At 40.6% G+C, this 15,347-nt stretch overlaps 1 protein-coding gene across 2 annotated transcripts in view; it reads right to left on the reverse strand.

Moving 5' to 3' along the window:
- Window positions 1–362: 362 nt before the first annotated feature.
- The window catches only part of KL (klotho), a 51,412-nt gene continuing 36,427 nt past the window's right edge, over window positions 363–15,347 (reverse strand). For both annotated transcript variants that reach the window (XM_083804832.1, XM_083804831.1), the window contains exons 3-5: window positions 11,388–11,656; window positions 7,598–8,714; window positions 363–3,905 (exon numbers count right to left, since the gene is read on the reverse strand). In XM_083804832.1, coding sequence (XP_083660958.1) covers window positions 3,568–3,905; window positions 7,598–8,714; window positions 11,388–11,656 — 1,724 coding nt within the window. In that variant the 3' untranslated portion in view covers window positions 363–3,567. The remainder of the gene's footprint in view (window positions 3,906–7,597; window positions 8,715–11,387; window positions 11,657–15,347) is intronic.

A 15,347-nucleotide genomic window follows, 5' to 3' on the forward strand; every position in this document is an offset into this window, starting at 1 on the left:
GAACAGAAGAACCGTGAAGTTTATTGCAGCGTTACTAGGGAATAAACTATCGCAACAAAACACTTTTATATTACTATGGTTGCTTCCACAGGTTTTTTTACTAGTTAAAGTCACTGTAAAAAAAAATAAATAAATAAAAAGTCAAAGAACCAAAACCCCTCCAAGTCCCAGTGACTTGGCTCTGCTGGAAAAACCTCTGTGTAGACACAGGCCCCAGCAGCCTCCTGCAATAGTTGCAGTTATTTATGTGGCACTGGAAAAACAAACAGCAACAGGAGCTCCATGCGGAGTTATCACAAAGGCCTCTCGTGAGGTACTCTGCAGGAAAACTGGACAGATTAAAAATTAAGAGCAGTCTGCAATTTGTTATGCACAGCATCTTTATTTCATTTCCAAGATTGTTATAAAAACAATATAAAATCCATTCTTGTGTTTAGCGAAGATCCCTCTGATGGTCACTGTACAGTCTTTGAGAAAGAAAAGAGAAGCTTTGCCTTCGTGTCACAAAAAATATTTTGAATAAAAATACATATATTTTTTATTTTACCACAGGTTTAATCTGGAGCATTGAGAAAAATGGCAACATTTCACTTTAGGAAATCCAAAAACTTAACACATGTGGTATAGGGAACGTTACCATCCACCACTGCATGCAGCCTCCTGCTACTCCGCGGCGAATGAAGCACGTTTCCCCTCCCAAGCTGCCTCTGCAGCCTGGGCACGGCGTCCCCTCTGTGGAAAGTCTCTGCTGCTGCCGGAGTTTTGCTTTAGATGCACAGATGGCCAGGGGAAGTGCCAGATCCTCGCTCACACATCGGTCATATCGACCGAAGGAAGTGCCCCAGGGCCGCAGCCGGATCATGGGAGGCGGTGGCTGGGCCTGTCTGCATGAGCACACCACAGCTCTCCTTGGCCAGGTGCCTGATCCTTGCCTCTTCCAGGTCTTTTTTCCTGTCAGTACTGGGTGTGCTTTTTAAGAAAATTGATGAGAAACATGCACACTGTGCCCCGATTACCTAAAATCAAGCAGATTCCTGAGGCCAACCCATCAGACCAGCCTGAATTTTCCCTGGCCCACCGCCGTACAGTTCACTCACCAAGTCACACACGGCCTTGCACATGCCGTACCGCAGGCAGGCTGCTTAGGACAGCACGCTGCTTCAGCAACTCCCGTGGCCAGGTCAAGCCAGCTACTGCTCTGCAGAGATATCTAAAACCTCTCCTGAAGGGAAGAGCACCAAAGGCTGTCTTATTTCTATGGGCCACGGCACCATTAGAGGATGTGATCACACAGCTTCGTAGCAGCAAATCCCAATTTACCTACAAATTTGATATCCAGCTGGTGCCATCTGCCTGTCGGTGGTTACATATCACCCAGCCTGCAGTGTCTCCTCCTTGCTAGGACTGCTGGTTTCACACGTTGTGCTGTGACCGGCCCATTAAACAGCACACCACCATGACTTGCTGGATGATAAATTGGCAGGAAAGAGTCCAGGCACTGCCTGAGCAGTGCACCGGGCACCAGCACAGCACCCATCTTGTCCTGGGCTTGCTCGGCCCAGGTCCACCGAACCCCCTGAAGCCCAGGGGAGACACAGATGCCCAGCTCCTCCAAAACAGCAGGCCTAGACTCGTTTTATTTTGCCAGCATCAAAATAATTAAAACATACATACACATATAACATGGAAGTTATGCATGACCTGGCTACAGCTTATATTAAATGAGTGTCCCTTCTTGTTATGGATTGTGAAGGCGTCTGACACAATGGAGTAAACGTATTCGCGAGGTGATTCATTGTCGTTACATGGAGAAAGCCGTTTGGCATTTCATACATTTCAGGAGAGCTATTTCATTGCAATCCACACTGCACCAGGCAGCAATGCATAAATATACAGCAGCTTAAAATTTCCTCTTCTTCTGGAAGTCCTATCAGTCTATATTTTTTTTTATGTATATTTTTAATACTTTATGACTTACCATAAATTTTTCACCTTAATCTTGGTATCAAAATATATATTAGTGTAAAGAGAGACAATTTTAAGGCTGGAACTAGAGGACAAATATATTAATCATAGTGATAACATACTAATTCTTTTCTATTTCTACAGATCGTTTAAGAAAAAAATATAATCTTCAGTTACAAATGAAAATCGTATTTCATACATAAGTTTTAATTTACATCACAGAATCACAGAACCATAGAATATTCAGGTTGGAAGGAACCTAAGGAGGTCATTTAGTCATCTGCTAGTCATCTAGGAGATAAACATCACATTTAATGCTGTGTAATCAGCTTTGTAGATAAATAATTCTTAATCAACACAGAGCACATTTCCTTTAAAATATTCTTTCCAGTGACTGACATTATTCACATCGCAATAAAAATACAATTACAGCTGAAGGCAATGCAGGCCTAGAGTTAGAGAGTGAAGAAAAATGACCACAGTGCTTTTACACTGTGGATACTCCTAATGCAGTGATTCACAAGGCAAGCAAAATAACACAGGATCTTCTCCCATTGTCTGTATCTATTTCTACTAATAAATGCTGTTACTAATAAATGATGTTGCTAATGTTTTGCTAACTTCAGTTCAGTAGTACTTTATTGCAATGAAATGTTGTCAGGGCCAGATCCTGTCGCACAAAGTAAAACATTCAGCAAAACTAGAAGAGCCCCAAGGAATATGGAAGTGCATTTCAGAAGCAACAGCTCCATGACCTCAGACCCTGGCAAAAGCAGCAATAAAGTGCCAGATTATTACACTGAAATGTTGGGATTTAAAATCTTGTTCAGCACAACTTATGTGCAGAGAAAGGCCCTTTCACCCTTCGCACCTCTTCCCATCAGACGGCACGATCCCTGCCATCCTAGGACACATCCCTGCTGCCTTCCCCACTGAAAGACACAGATCCTTGACGTAAGGTTCCCCAGCTGCATCTTCAGGTCCTACGCAGCCGTCAGGTCAGCACTGAGTTGTGCTCTGAAGAATGAAGCCAGGACAGCAAGGTTGTGTGGCAGCAGCAAAAACATGAAGTTGGGGAGTGTGAATCCCAGCAACCTGAGTCTCTTTGTGCAATTCTCCCCCGACTCTGCTCAGTCACGTGCCTTGCTCCAGTCAGGTGTTGGCTCTGATCAGTTAACATCAGCATTAAACCCAAATTTGGAAACATATATCATTTTGTCTCTCCTCAACCTTTTCTCAGACAATTTGACATTTCAGGCTCTTCCAACACTCCATGTCTTCAAAATACACTTACAAAACTCAGTGAGGGAAAACCAAGGAAGGGAAAGCATCTGCTCAACCGAAGGTCCCAGGGAAAGCTGTGAGATAACTCCAACCACAGGAATTAAAGGCAGGTCACAGACCAGATGTACTAAACCACAGAAAATGATTTCCGGAAGCCATACACTAACAATCTCTTCTCAGTGCCACTGTCCTGAAGCACCAGGCAGTGTACGTGCCTTCCTAGTGCTGTAGCAGCCACAACATTGTGCACGCTTATTTCAGATTTCCCAAGAAGATGCAAGAAAATGGGTACTGGGTAATGTATGCAAAGGTGCAGCTCTATTTATACCGTCTTTCTACCCTCTTGGAATAGTAAGTAATGAAAAATATAGTAACAATAAAAGCAACAAATATGAAAGAGATGAAGGCTAACAATGATTTTCTGGTTCGGAAAAAGTGGCATTCAGTACACAAGGCAATCTCTTCTGGGCACAGCACCTCAGGAGTGTCAGGACCAGGAAACCCGTTCTTGTCAATTATTTCTCTGTAATGTTCCATCGAAGGCTTTGGCTCATATTGATTTGCAACATAACCGTAGAGACCGTATTTAGGAGCAGTCCTGTCATTAAAAGAATAGACAAAATATCCTTGCAGGTTGACATTATCCAAGGCGTAAGCTGCAAGAGAAAACAAATAAATGAATAAATGTCACTTTGGCATTCAAGAGCAGTATCATATGCCAGTACATGCAGCAGAGGCAGGGAGATGTTAAAACTAGATCTGAACTTCTCTTCTTAAAAATAAGGTAATCTGCATGTACATCCGTGCAGTCTTTGTCATAAAAAGAGTTCGTCAGCCACTGCCAGACAGTGTGATCTGTGAGTATCCTGTAATTTATTTCCTTATACTTGGTAAACACAGCTGTGAACGCATGACTGTGTTTAATGATCAGCATGGAGCCTACTGTGAAAATATGGGTCTTTTTTCTGTGTAACAGAACATGGGTTTTGGTTTCCCTGCACCTGGATTTCTGCAATCTGTTCCCCTGGCTGCTCGCTCTGCCTCGCAAAGCACCTCCTGAGGGGGAAATTCAAGGAAGTAGGACGTCAGGCTGCACTTCTCACTAGCAAAGGTCCAGAAACATCAGGAAAAGATGCACCAATGCTCAGGGCAAGTGGGAAAGTTATGCAGATCACAGTCCACTCTTGCTATTGAGTTTCTGGTCCAAGAGACCTGCATTAGCCTTCACTGAGAATGTGTCCAGGATCCATACTGCTAACTTGGCTACTGGAAGAGTTCTAGCAGCTGGAGCATTAACCTTCAGCCACCACTTCTGCCCGACAAAACCAATCAATCCACAGTAGGAAAAGTAAACTGTAATACCCTATCCCTCAAAATCACTATTTTTTACAAATTAAGGCAACATTTTCTCTCAAGCTAGCAACTGCTGAATTTTCAAATGCCTCTAAAAGCAGCTCTTTCTGTGGTCACATGCAAGACACTTAGCACCTCTAACCTTCTTTTCAGGTGCAAAATGAGATATTATTTACCTACCCTTTCACAGAGCTGCTATGCAGGATGATTAGTCTGTGTCTGTAAAACTGCATGCGGATTTAATGGTGTTACATAAATGGTTATTGCTGTTCTTCGTTTTCTATTGGCAAAGGTGAACTTACACACTGTACAAAAAAAGTATTTAAAAACACAGCCTCAGCCCAAAGGGTCCTCTACTGTGTTCTGGAAATGTTTATCCACATAAACCTGTTGGCTCCCCTGGAAGGAATCAGGTGAGCAACATCACACACACCAGTGCAGAATAGGAAACTTAAGGTGAGACCACATGTGTACCAACCCTCCCCTCATTCCTCTGCAGCGTGACACTGAGATAGGGACACGAGATTTTTAATTCCCATCGGTTAGAGCAGAGCGCCTTGCAGAAAAAATGTAAGTTTTGCAGAAACCTGAGTCAGTCACAATGCCAAGGTTAAAAGCTTGTTACATGCCTAAGGACAAGATGGACAAAAGCACAATACCAGAGTGGGAGAAGAGAGTGAAAAAGCTGGTATTACTGACTGGCTGAAGTGTGTGATGTCAAAAGTGAAAAAGAGGGCTTTGGGGTAACTATTGTGACTGCTTAGCAGGGATATATTCACCTGTGACAAAGGAGGCAGAAAGACAGAATAGTATGGCTTGCACGTGATTATTAAGTGGAAAAATATAGTAGCTATTTCCAGCCTGTACAGAAGAGGTGGGAAGTAATTGGGTGACCGTTCATTGGGTGTATGAATGACAAAGTTTTGTGAACAACAGGGGTATGTGCAGCTGTTCTGTCTAATGGGGACTGGGAGAAAAGCCCATATTCATACACACTTAGAAAAGAAGAAGTGCCAAGAAGTGGTACAGTCTGAAGTGTTAGGAAGAAGACAAAGCAATAAAAACAAACAAACAAACAAAAAAGCAATGGACTGAAACCACAAACCCAAACATATCCAAGATATGTTTTTAACTACACATGCAAAAAACATTCACCCAGTATTTCAAAATGCTGGCAAAGAAACTCTTGGGCACTTAATATTGATATTCACTAGCTCCTGAAAGAGGTGGAAATTACAGACAAGGAAGTTAAAGCCGGTACTTAACAGACCTAGGAAATGGTGGAACTGCCAGACATCTTTCACTGCCTAGCAAAATAGTGGAATAGATTACATAAGGCTTGATAAATAAGAATTGCGGAAGATATACATATGATTAATGCCAATCAGTTCATGAAAAATAAAACTTGCTAAACTAATTTGACATCTTGGCATCTTTTTTATGAGATTGATAAAAGTAGTGATTTTTGATGTAATATACCTAGGACTCCATAAGGCAACTGAGTTGGTATTATATGGCATTTGGTTTAAGAAAATAAAATGTTATGAGGTCAAGGTGAGCCCATAATAAACAGATTTCAACTGTTTTCAAATAGCACTGGTAAGCCTAGAAACGTAATTGCAGATAAGTAAGTGTCCCCGTAGGTGTATGCCCCATTAGGTGATCATGGAGAAATAGCTTTTAGCATTTAATCATCTTTCAGTGACCTGAAAGAAAACTATTTCCCAGAAAGTCTGCAAATAACACAAAGATTACGGACATAACTTAGCTAATATAGCAAGCCTTCCACACGCAGGCTATGGGTATTTGAACACGACCAAATGCGAGGATGTCAAAGATGAAGCAGACCATATGTCAGTCCAGACAGTTCTGCCCCATGGGGCAGGAACCTGTAAGTGAGTTTAAAATCACAGTAGATGACCACAGACTGCACATGACCAACCTGCTGCCACAGCCAAAGAGCTAATAGGCTGCTTAGACATACAAAAGAGGAGTACAAGGGTAAGAGGTTACGTTAAATCCACTTCATCTATAGGTGTGGCTGCTGTAGAAACAGTGTGTCCAGGCCTGGGATTTACTTCTCTTAAGAAGAATGCTGGCAAACAGGAAAAAGTTTAATAATTGAAAGGTTCTAAATCATGTTTTATCGTAAGGGACACAAAGAGCTTTGTTTGCATTATTTATCAGAGAGTTAAATGACAGTTGGCTTATTTTCTGCCTGTGAATACTTCACAGGCAATACATGGAAATGCATACCTAAATGGCTTAAAGCTGAAGACAAAGAAATTAACACTAGAAATAATATATATATATATATTTGAAAGCTCTAGGTAATTTGCCACTGCAACAGCTTACATTGAGAAGTAGAAAATTCATTATCAGTAAAAATTATCTCATCCAAGTCTGGTGTTTTTCTAAAAAATATCTGCGTTGTGTGACAGGATGACTCAAAATGCCTTCATTTTACCTTATAATTTATGAAACTTTTGAGACAGAAAAAAAGACTGTTTTGAGTTCTGAATAGCAGGAAAGAGTCCAGGAAACAGCATAATGAGGTAGACAGCTGAGTTATTATGAAGAGCCAAGATAACGGCTGGATTAGATACAGAGACAGCTGAGGAAGAGAGTTCATATCCAGCCCTGGAGCACATCAGTGAAGAGAGAAGCAACAAAGCAAAGCAACATTTGAGTTTCAATAAGAAGAAAATACAATTAAATATGTGTGGAGCTACTCACATGACATCTACATAAAGCTCTTGAATTCACTAAAAAGTTCTTCTGCTACGTAATGTAGAATACATGCAAGGTCAGTCTTCCTTATGCTTAGTAACACCAATCAGTTGCAAATGAAAGGAAAAACTATGCTGTAATAATATTTAATTTGTGGAGTATTCTTCATAAAACTTCATTTTTTGAAGTAAAGCATACTCTATCACACAGTATCTGTTAAAAAAAAATGGTGTTTGTGACATATAAACCACCTATGGTTCCTTACCTTTTAAAGCTTCATTGATATAATTCTGTATGTAATACACTCTGAGCTTATCGTGCACCATATTCTGGTCATCATCAATTCCATTAGCCATAACGTAAATTGGGATCTCGCCATATTTTGATTTAACCCACTTGAGCAATTTACGCAGTCCCCAGGGCACTACTGCAGCTCTGCTGGGGGAGTGCAGCCATGTGATGTCATTGATCATCTGAACTTCGAGATAGTGGTCATATTTTAGTGCATCTTCTTTCTCCCAGCCCACAAGGGTGGTAGTGTAATGACTTAAAGCGAAAAAATCAAATGAGCCCTGGATTAACTTCTTTTCATCTTCTGAGAAAGAAGGCAAGTGGAAATTATAGAGGTCAACACTGTTTCTTCGGTGAAGCCATGCTCTCATCACACGTGGGTAGTCACCATTCCCAAAGATGGGCTCTGCAAGCCAGCCAATGTCGAACTCCAAAATTCTGTCAGCAACTTCTTGGTCATTCCTGGAAAAGGGACAGGCTGGTTCCACCCAGTCAGCTTGCAGAGCTATAGATATTTTACCCTTCTGAGATCTTCTGAATTCTTTGTCGTAAAGATGCCAAGCTTTCGCATGAGCTTTCAACAGATTGTGCCCTGCAGTGTAGGTCAAGTTTTTCACAGACGGTTCATTCATTGTGATCCAAAATTTTACATAGTCCCCAAGACTTGTAAAGCAGAATTTGGCATATTCAACAAAAGCCTGAATGGTCTCTGGGTTTTCCCAAGCTCCGTATTTGGCAAGGGAAGCTGGAAGCTCTTGGTTCTCAGCCATAGGTTGCCATAAAGCAACAACAGGAGTTATGTTAACTCTGAGAAGTTCACTAGCAAAACACCGATAATAATGTACAAGTGTGTGGTTGATTAGAGAAAGATTACCTAAAGGAAGGATTAAAGACCACTTCAGCGAAAAATGGAAGTGGGTGACGTGCATTTCCTGTAGAAGAGAGACCTGGAGCCTGATAGCAGCAAAGTCAACACAGTGATGCTTGCGTTTGGAGGTGAAAACCCCATCCACTTTAATCAGTTTCTTCGTCTGGTGAACATCCCACACATAAACGTTAGGGTCAAGAAACTGAGCAGGTGTTGTGTCTACCTAGGTAGAATAAGAAATATACCAGATTCAAGCTGTTTGTTTTAGGTATGTAGGAACATCATATCCATTGGGCACAAGTTACTGAAAGAACTTCACAAGTCAAAACACTGCATTTAGCACTTCTCTCACATCTCTGATATGATAACATCTCTGGCTCATATGAATGAATTAATCTTCTGCTAACATGTGACATCAGAAAAGTACCAAATCTATATATCATTTTCAGCCATCCTAGCTTATGCTAATAGTCACCATATTTATATCTTCTCCAAACTGCTGCACTCCTTACAGGAAATGAGGGATTGCTCAGGGCTAAGGCATTAACCTACAACAGATCTTCAGAAAAGCAGAGCTGCAGCAAAGACTACAGTCTTTTTAAAAATGTTTTCCTTTCAAGATTAAGAAGCTATACCAATGGGCCTGTCTGTTGTAAATTACCCAGCAGCTTCTGTTTCAAGACCACTCCCTGAACACAGTAAAAGAAATAATGAATGCAACATCATTTCTGTGACCATTTTTTTCCTGACTATGATGCAAGATGAGTAATGCTGCGCACTTGATTTTTAGCACGAACTCAGTTGACAAGCAAAATTTTTCCTTCTTGTTAAAGAAGTCCTTTTTTTATTTAGCTCATACTGAACTCAGTTCCAAGTTATTTCAGCAAGGTGTTGATTTCTGTATGGTTTGGGCTTTTTTTCAGACCTCTGAGTAAACCCACTATATGTCAACCCAACAATAAAACTTACAGTTTTTCTTTAAGTCTTTAGGGCATCAGATGTCAGAAATGCCTGTGTGACATACCGCAGACAATAAAACATGAGCTTCCCAAGCTCCCACAGAATTATAATTTCACTTTTAAATGAGTATTGCAAACATAGTAAGGACTAGAAAATGGAAAAGTGATTTGCTTAAAATAATGGAAAAAGTAAAATCTCCTTCTCATTCATACTCTAGCATAGAAGAAAGATCCAAACTTCAAGATACTGGTCCTACATATGTGTATGGACCTTTCATATGTGTACATCTACTTATGTGTATTTGTCCCTTTCTCTCTCTCTTTTTTTTTTTTTTTCTCTTTCCATTTCTTTTTTTTCTTTTTGGTTTTTGGGTTTGAGTTTTTTGGTGCAAGGTTCCCCCGAGTTCAGATTTCCTTGGCCTGCCCTCTGTTTGAAAAGCAGGTGTCAGCCTACAACCAGTGTTCAACTTGTAGCTGAGGCTCTGCAGACTCTATAAAGAAGATGCTGAAAATCAGTTGCTATTTTCTCCGGAGAGGTCAGTACTGTGCTTATAGAAGAAAGTAATAAAAAACAGCATGTCTGAGGGAAATTGCTTTTCTGGTGAATTGTCCCTTGTAGATTACTAAAGCATGCATTTCCACTAATACTCCGGGAATGCTGTCAAAAGAGTTTTTCCACCGTGATGCATCTACAAATCATACTACCTAAGCTTTATAGCACAAAATGTTTGAACAGCCTTTTGAAATGAAAATATTCAGCTTTGAAGGTTTGGGGGATAGGAGAGATTTTTTAACTGTCTTAGGCTGACTGACTCCATAACTCTGCAGCTGTTATTGATCCCAAATTCAGCAATTTCATTTCCATTCCCTAACCTGTCTGGGAGCTAGGATAATGACTGCTGAATATTCTTGGAAATCAGTGTACCAGGTAAGGAGAGTGCAGTATTTTTCAAGAGAACAAAGTCAGATCTTAGTTTTGGAGTAAGAAAAAAACAAACAAGCCGCATATACTCTAGCCTTAAGAAAGATTCTGTCTTTGTGGAAAATCTAAATTAAAAATTCTGTTCTTGGATCCAGCCTCAGAGCTGAATTTAACTGCACATCGTTACTGTGGTTAGAGGAGCCCTGTAAGCCAAAACAACATCTGAGAATCACAGAGCTAAACTATGAAAGAGACCGTAACTAAGATACAATTTTTACACATGCTATGAAATCTTAAAATTTGAAAGGTACTCCTGAAATATCAGACTAACTTGAAATAAAAAGAGTGAGAGCTATGAACTGGATCCATGAACTAGCTAGGTGCTATCCAGGGGTACTGAAGCCTCAGTCAGACACAGCAGTACACAAAATGACAAGGAAGGAATACAGAAATTTCATCTAAATCTAATATTGTTTACTTTTCTTTAACACAGAAGTCCTCTAACAAAAGTGCCAGAATGTACATATATAAGATGTAGAAACATAGCACTGTAAACACTGAGAGTTTTCAGGAAGTTTTCTAAATGTGCACTACCACAGTGGGCAAATACATTGCCATTGACTTGAAAAAGCAGCAGTACTTCTCTTTTCATAAACAAGGACCTTTGGAAATATGCTTTAGCGGAGTAACTTTCATTTGAACAGGACTGACTTCAGTAACCGATCACGTAACATGTCCAGGGATGATAAGCATCAGACCCCTTTCAATTGCTGTGTGTTTTTATAGACCGTTGCTTTCTCAACTGCACTTCACTCCAATTGGATCTGCTTGGTCACACACAGAAAGTCTAGTGAAGACTGAAAGGCATGGTGTTTGCCACAAAAGCCTTGCACCCATCTCTTTCCAGCACTGTGGTAAGAAATGTCAGCAAAGACACATTATCCGGCAAATTTATCAATATGATCTTGAGCACTGGTCTGGCTGGAGAACCTACCAGCTTTACCATCAGACTTACCTGTATATAGTTGTCAACAATCCCCCAAGCAAACCCACAGGGAAAGACCCCTTCTATGGGCAGGTTTTCAGGCAAAGGTGGGAAGCCATTTTTTTCTATCAATTTTTGATAGAACAAGACAGAAGATTTTGGCATCAACTTTTTGTCGTGGCTCTGGAAGTCAACATAAAACAATCCACGTCGAATGCTGTATCCCCTGTGCCATTCAAAGCCGTCCAGGAGGGACCAGACTGTGTATCCAAACACATTAACTCCATCGTACCGGATAGCTGAGGAAAGAACAAAACCCAAACTCGTCACAGTGCTCATTCTTCCTGTGCTGGAACCAGCAATGTTTGTGGTATTCTCATGCAAGAACAATGCAATAGTTCAGGTAAGTATCTCAGTGTCTGTTTCAAAGCCCATTCAGGGAATATATTTCAGCTGCACAGCATGCTCTGAGGCAGGCTCCCAGGGCATGGGTGCACTGTGGAAGGCAGTAGAGGTACCTGGTTTATCTTTAAACAAGTTAGATTTAGAAAAAGAAGTGGTGCAGTGGTGGTTCAAGCAGTGCTGCTGATTCAGTGTGCCAAACCTTAGCCTCGCACCAGGGCACAATACACCTGAACAGTTTGCAGCATCTGAGCCAGTAACTGCGCAGTGCTGCACTCTACTAAGCATTGCAGCTCACTCTTAAGTGTCATTAATGCAGCACTACTACGTACAAAAACCAAGTCAGACTCCTTTTTCACCTTCCTCTCCGCTACTAATCTATATTAAGAAAACCCTGAAAACACTTTTGGGGTTTTGATGCATTTTTATTAGCATGGATTGTAAATAGAAGTGTTAATGCTGGAAGACTGCATGTGAAGACTGACTTTTACAGTTCTGTCTCCTGATATCTTTTATGGCATACTGTTTTCCAGCTTAAATATTTATAGGTTTCTAAAAATATATATGCATTCTAGGTCAACTCTTTGGCTTTTATGAATCACCACACACTTTGCAGGTTAAAATCAGGGTCTACTGTCATCTGTTAGTTAGTATTGCCAGCATTACAGTTTTATTTTGAGATTCCAAATGATACTCGTTTTGAGTTGTATTAAACACTGAGATTCAGCAAAATGTTCCTGGGCAAGGCTCAGCTTCAGGAAAACACGCAGGAAAGTGCTTATTTTAATTACATAATTAGACCCACCCTAATTCAGCAATGCATTTAAGCACATTGTTATAAGTTCTTTTGAACTTGAATTTGGCTCAGCAGACAGATGAGTTTATCTTTATTACTCACCATCTTCTGTAAACCCAAACTGGGTACTGACTGCACATAATATTTTCCACCCTAATAACACTAACAGTGTATTTCAGGCAACCAGAATATCAAGATCCTCATTTCCTCGTTTTATTAATGTACCTCATTACAGTAAGTTATGAAGGACCACATGGATTCTTCATTGTAGCCCTGTTCAAATCAATTAAATTAACTCTGGTTATATAAGCTATGAATTTGGCACAGCTTCTATCACAGGTCGTGAGAAAATGTCTAAGGAAATGGAATACTTCTCCTCCTAAAGGCACCATTCTTTTACGTTTGGCACATGCTGATATTTTTCTAACCTCCGCACATACACATGATGACATCTGCCGTACCAGCAGAGTAAAAGCCGGTACAGGTCCACTTTGTTAGACAGAATTTCTCTTTGAACAGCACGTCACCCCTCCTGTAAGTCATCACACAGCACTCCTGCGCTTCCTGAGCACCTCAAAAGTTCCCCCCAAATCCTCCTTTCAAAATGTATTAGCTTTAAAGTGTCACCTATGAAAGAAGCAATGTGAAAAGATTTTGGAAGTTTAGAATTCTCAAACATAGCATCCCACAAGAATTTCATTTTACTGAAAAAAAAAATACAATGAAAATGACTGTTTTTTCTTTTTTACATTGTCTACCTGTCCTCTTTTTAGTGTCTGTCACTGTGCAAGCCAGGCTGACTGAAAGCTAAACTCTCCCAGCTTCTGAAACTGAGTGGCCTTGTCCATACTACCTGCTGGAAATAATGCCTGAGTCCTCCTCAAAGTGTGCCTAGAAGTGTGCTACTGCACAGGCCAGAGCTGGGCCAGAACTGGGTTAACGATTAAACAACATTGACTGTCTCCTACCACCACTTCAGCTCATGCTCTGTTCAGCTCACTAGTCTAGAAATAGCACAAGGAATCATAACAGACCCATAAATAACAAAAAAAGATCCTTAAAGCCCTCTGCTCAGTTACTGTCCCACCCTGGAGGGGTGAGCGAAACCCAGAGCTCCTGTTTCCATGTGGAAGCTGCCCAAGGCTCTACGTTCTTCCTCCGGACATACCTAAGAATAGCTCGATCCTGACCTGTCAGAGGACTAGCTGTCCCTGTTCTCCTTAAGACTCTGGATTCAGACCTGCTAACTCCACGAATAATGACCTAACCACTTGGCTAGTCGACATGGCACAGAGGAGCTCTCAAGCCCTTCTGTTCTACACGCTCAACAACATATTTGTTGTATCAGAGAGAGAGCAGGGAAATGAATAAAATCCTAGATTAGGTGGTTAGATACCCACCCATGTGAGAAGACAACTCCAACCAACTAGCAACTCTAATTAATATTTAACTCCGTAATATTACATCTCTATTCACTCTATTCTATCCCCATTTTCCTCATTGTTATTTGATTAGCACTGGAGATCAATAGCAGTAAATGACCAAAAAAAAAAAATGGGGTTGTGAATCCCAAATAAAGAGTCCTTTTCCAAAATTTAAAAAAAAAAATAAAATAGACCATGTCTACAGTACCAAGTGTCTGAATGGATGTCATCATTTCAGCTGAAATCAGAAGCATGCTTTTGAAGCAAATGTCCTGACTGCCCCAACTTACCACACCTTGGTTCACATCACAGGATGGTCTCAGGATGTATGACCTGAGATCCTTTGGGGTACAATTAAACCAAAGATGGGCTTCGGGAATGCACACAGTGTGGACACTTGGCCCTCAACACCAACTGTTTTTACTCAGTGGGTTACCTGGCCCTCGACACCAACTGGTTTTACTCAGTGGGTTTATTCCAATAGGGCTGTACTTACTTGGCAATGTCGACATTCAGGTATGCAGTTTTAATGGAACCAGTGCATGCACATAGTGTATCAGGCAGAGATACTGGCCAGATATAGGAAGCAGCAGAACCACATCTATGTGGCCTTGGGTCTAAATTAAGTATCCTTGCTTCTCAGTGCTATAACTCCAATGCCATTTGTTGCCCCATTACTGCTGGAGCGCATCAGGTAGGAACTAGTTCCTGAATCTCTACATGATAGTACTTTATTGCACAGGATAGACATGTCCTAAGTCTATGAGAGACACTGTATATGCCTTTGTCTTGGGTCTTTTCTGTTGTACAACTTAAGACTCTTTTGTGGATCTTTCTTAACTAAATTCCCTCAAGTACTGCATAGGGAACTTTGATAGTCACATTGGATATTTCAGATTCTAACAGGCAGAAGAGTTAGGTGCAGTCATTTTAATCATAATGATGCCATTGTCCCTTCTGCAGATCTAGTCCTCTGTCTTTGTTTTTTCTTCCTGTAAAAAGTTTAGCCAAATGTTGGAATTCACAGGTTAATATAATGACAACACTACCATTGCTGTTGTTGTTGCTGTTATTTACAGTAATAGGAAAGAAAATCTATAAATTAAAATTGTTTCCAGCCAGCTGTTATTAAAAGGCAGATCCATGTATGTATGTTCAGGAATTTATAAACGGAAGAGAAATATGGGTAACAGTCATGGGGTTAAGAGCCTTTATAGATCTTCATCTGGCTTTACACAAACTAGTAATACCATATATGCAACAGTTAGTAACTGTTTCACGTTCCATTACTGCCATTTTGGATGCAATGCCTCGTGTGTTTATTCACCTTTTAATTTATTTGTAATAATTAGGCTTCTGGAATAACAG

This window comes from Anser anser, assembly GCF_964211835.1.
Source record: "Anser anser genome assembly, chromosome: 1".
NCBI lineage: Eukaryota > Metazoa > Chordata > Aves > Anseriformes > Anatidae > Anser > Anser anser.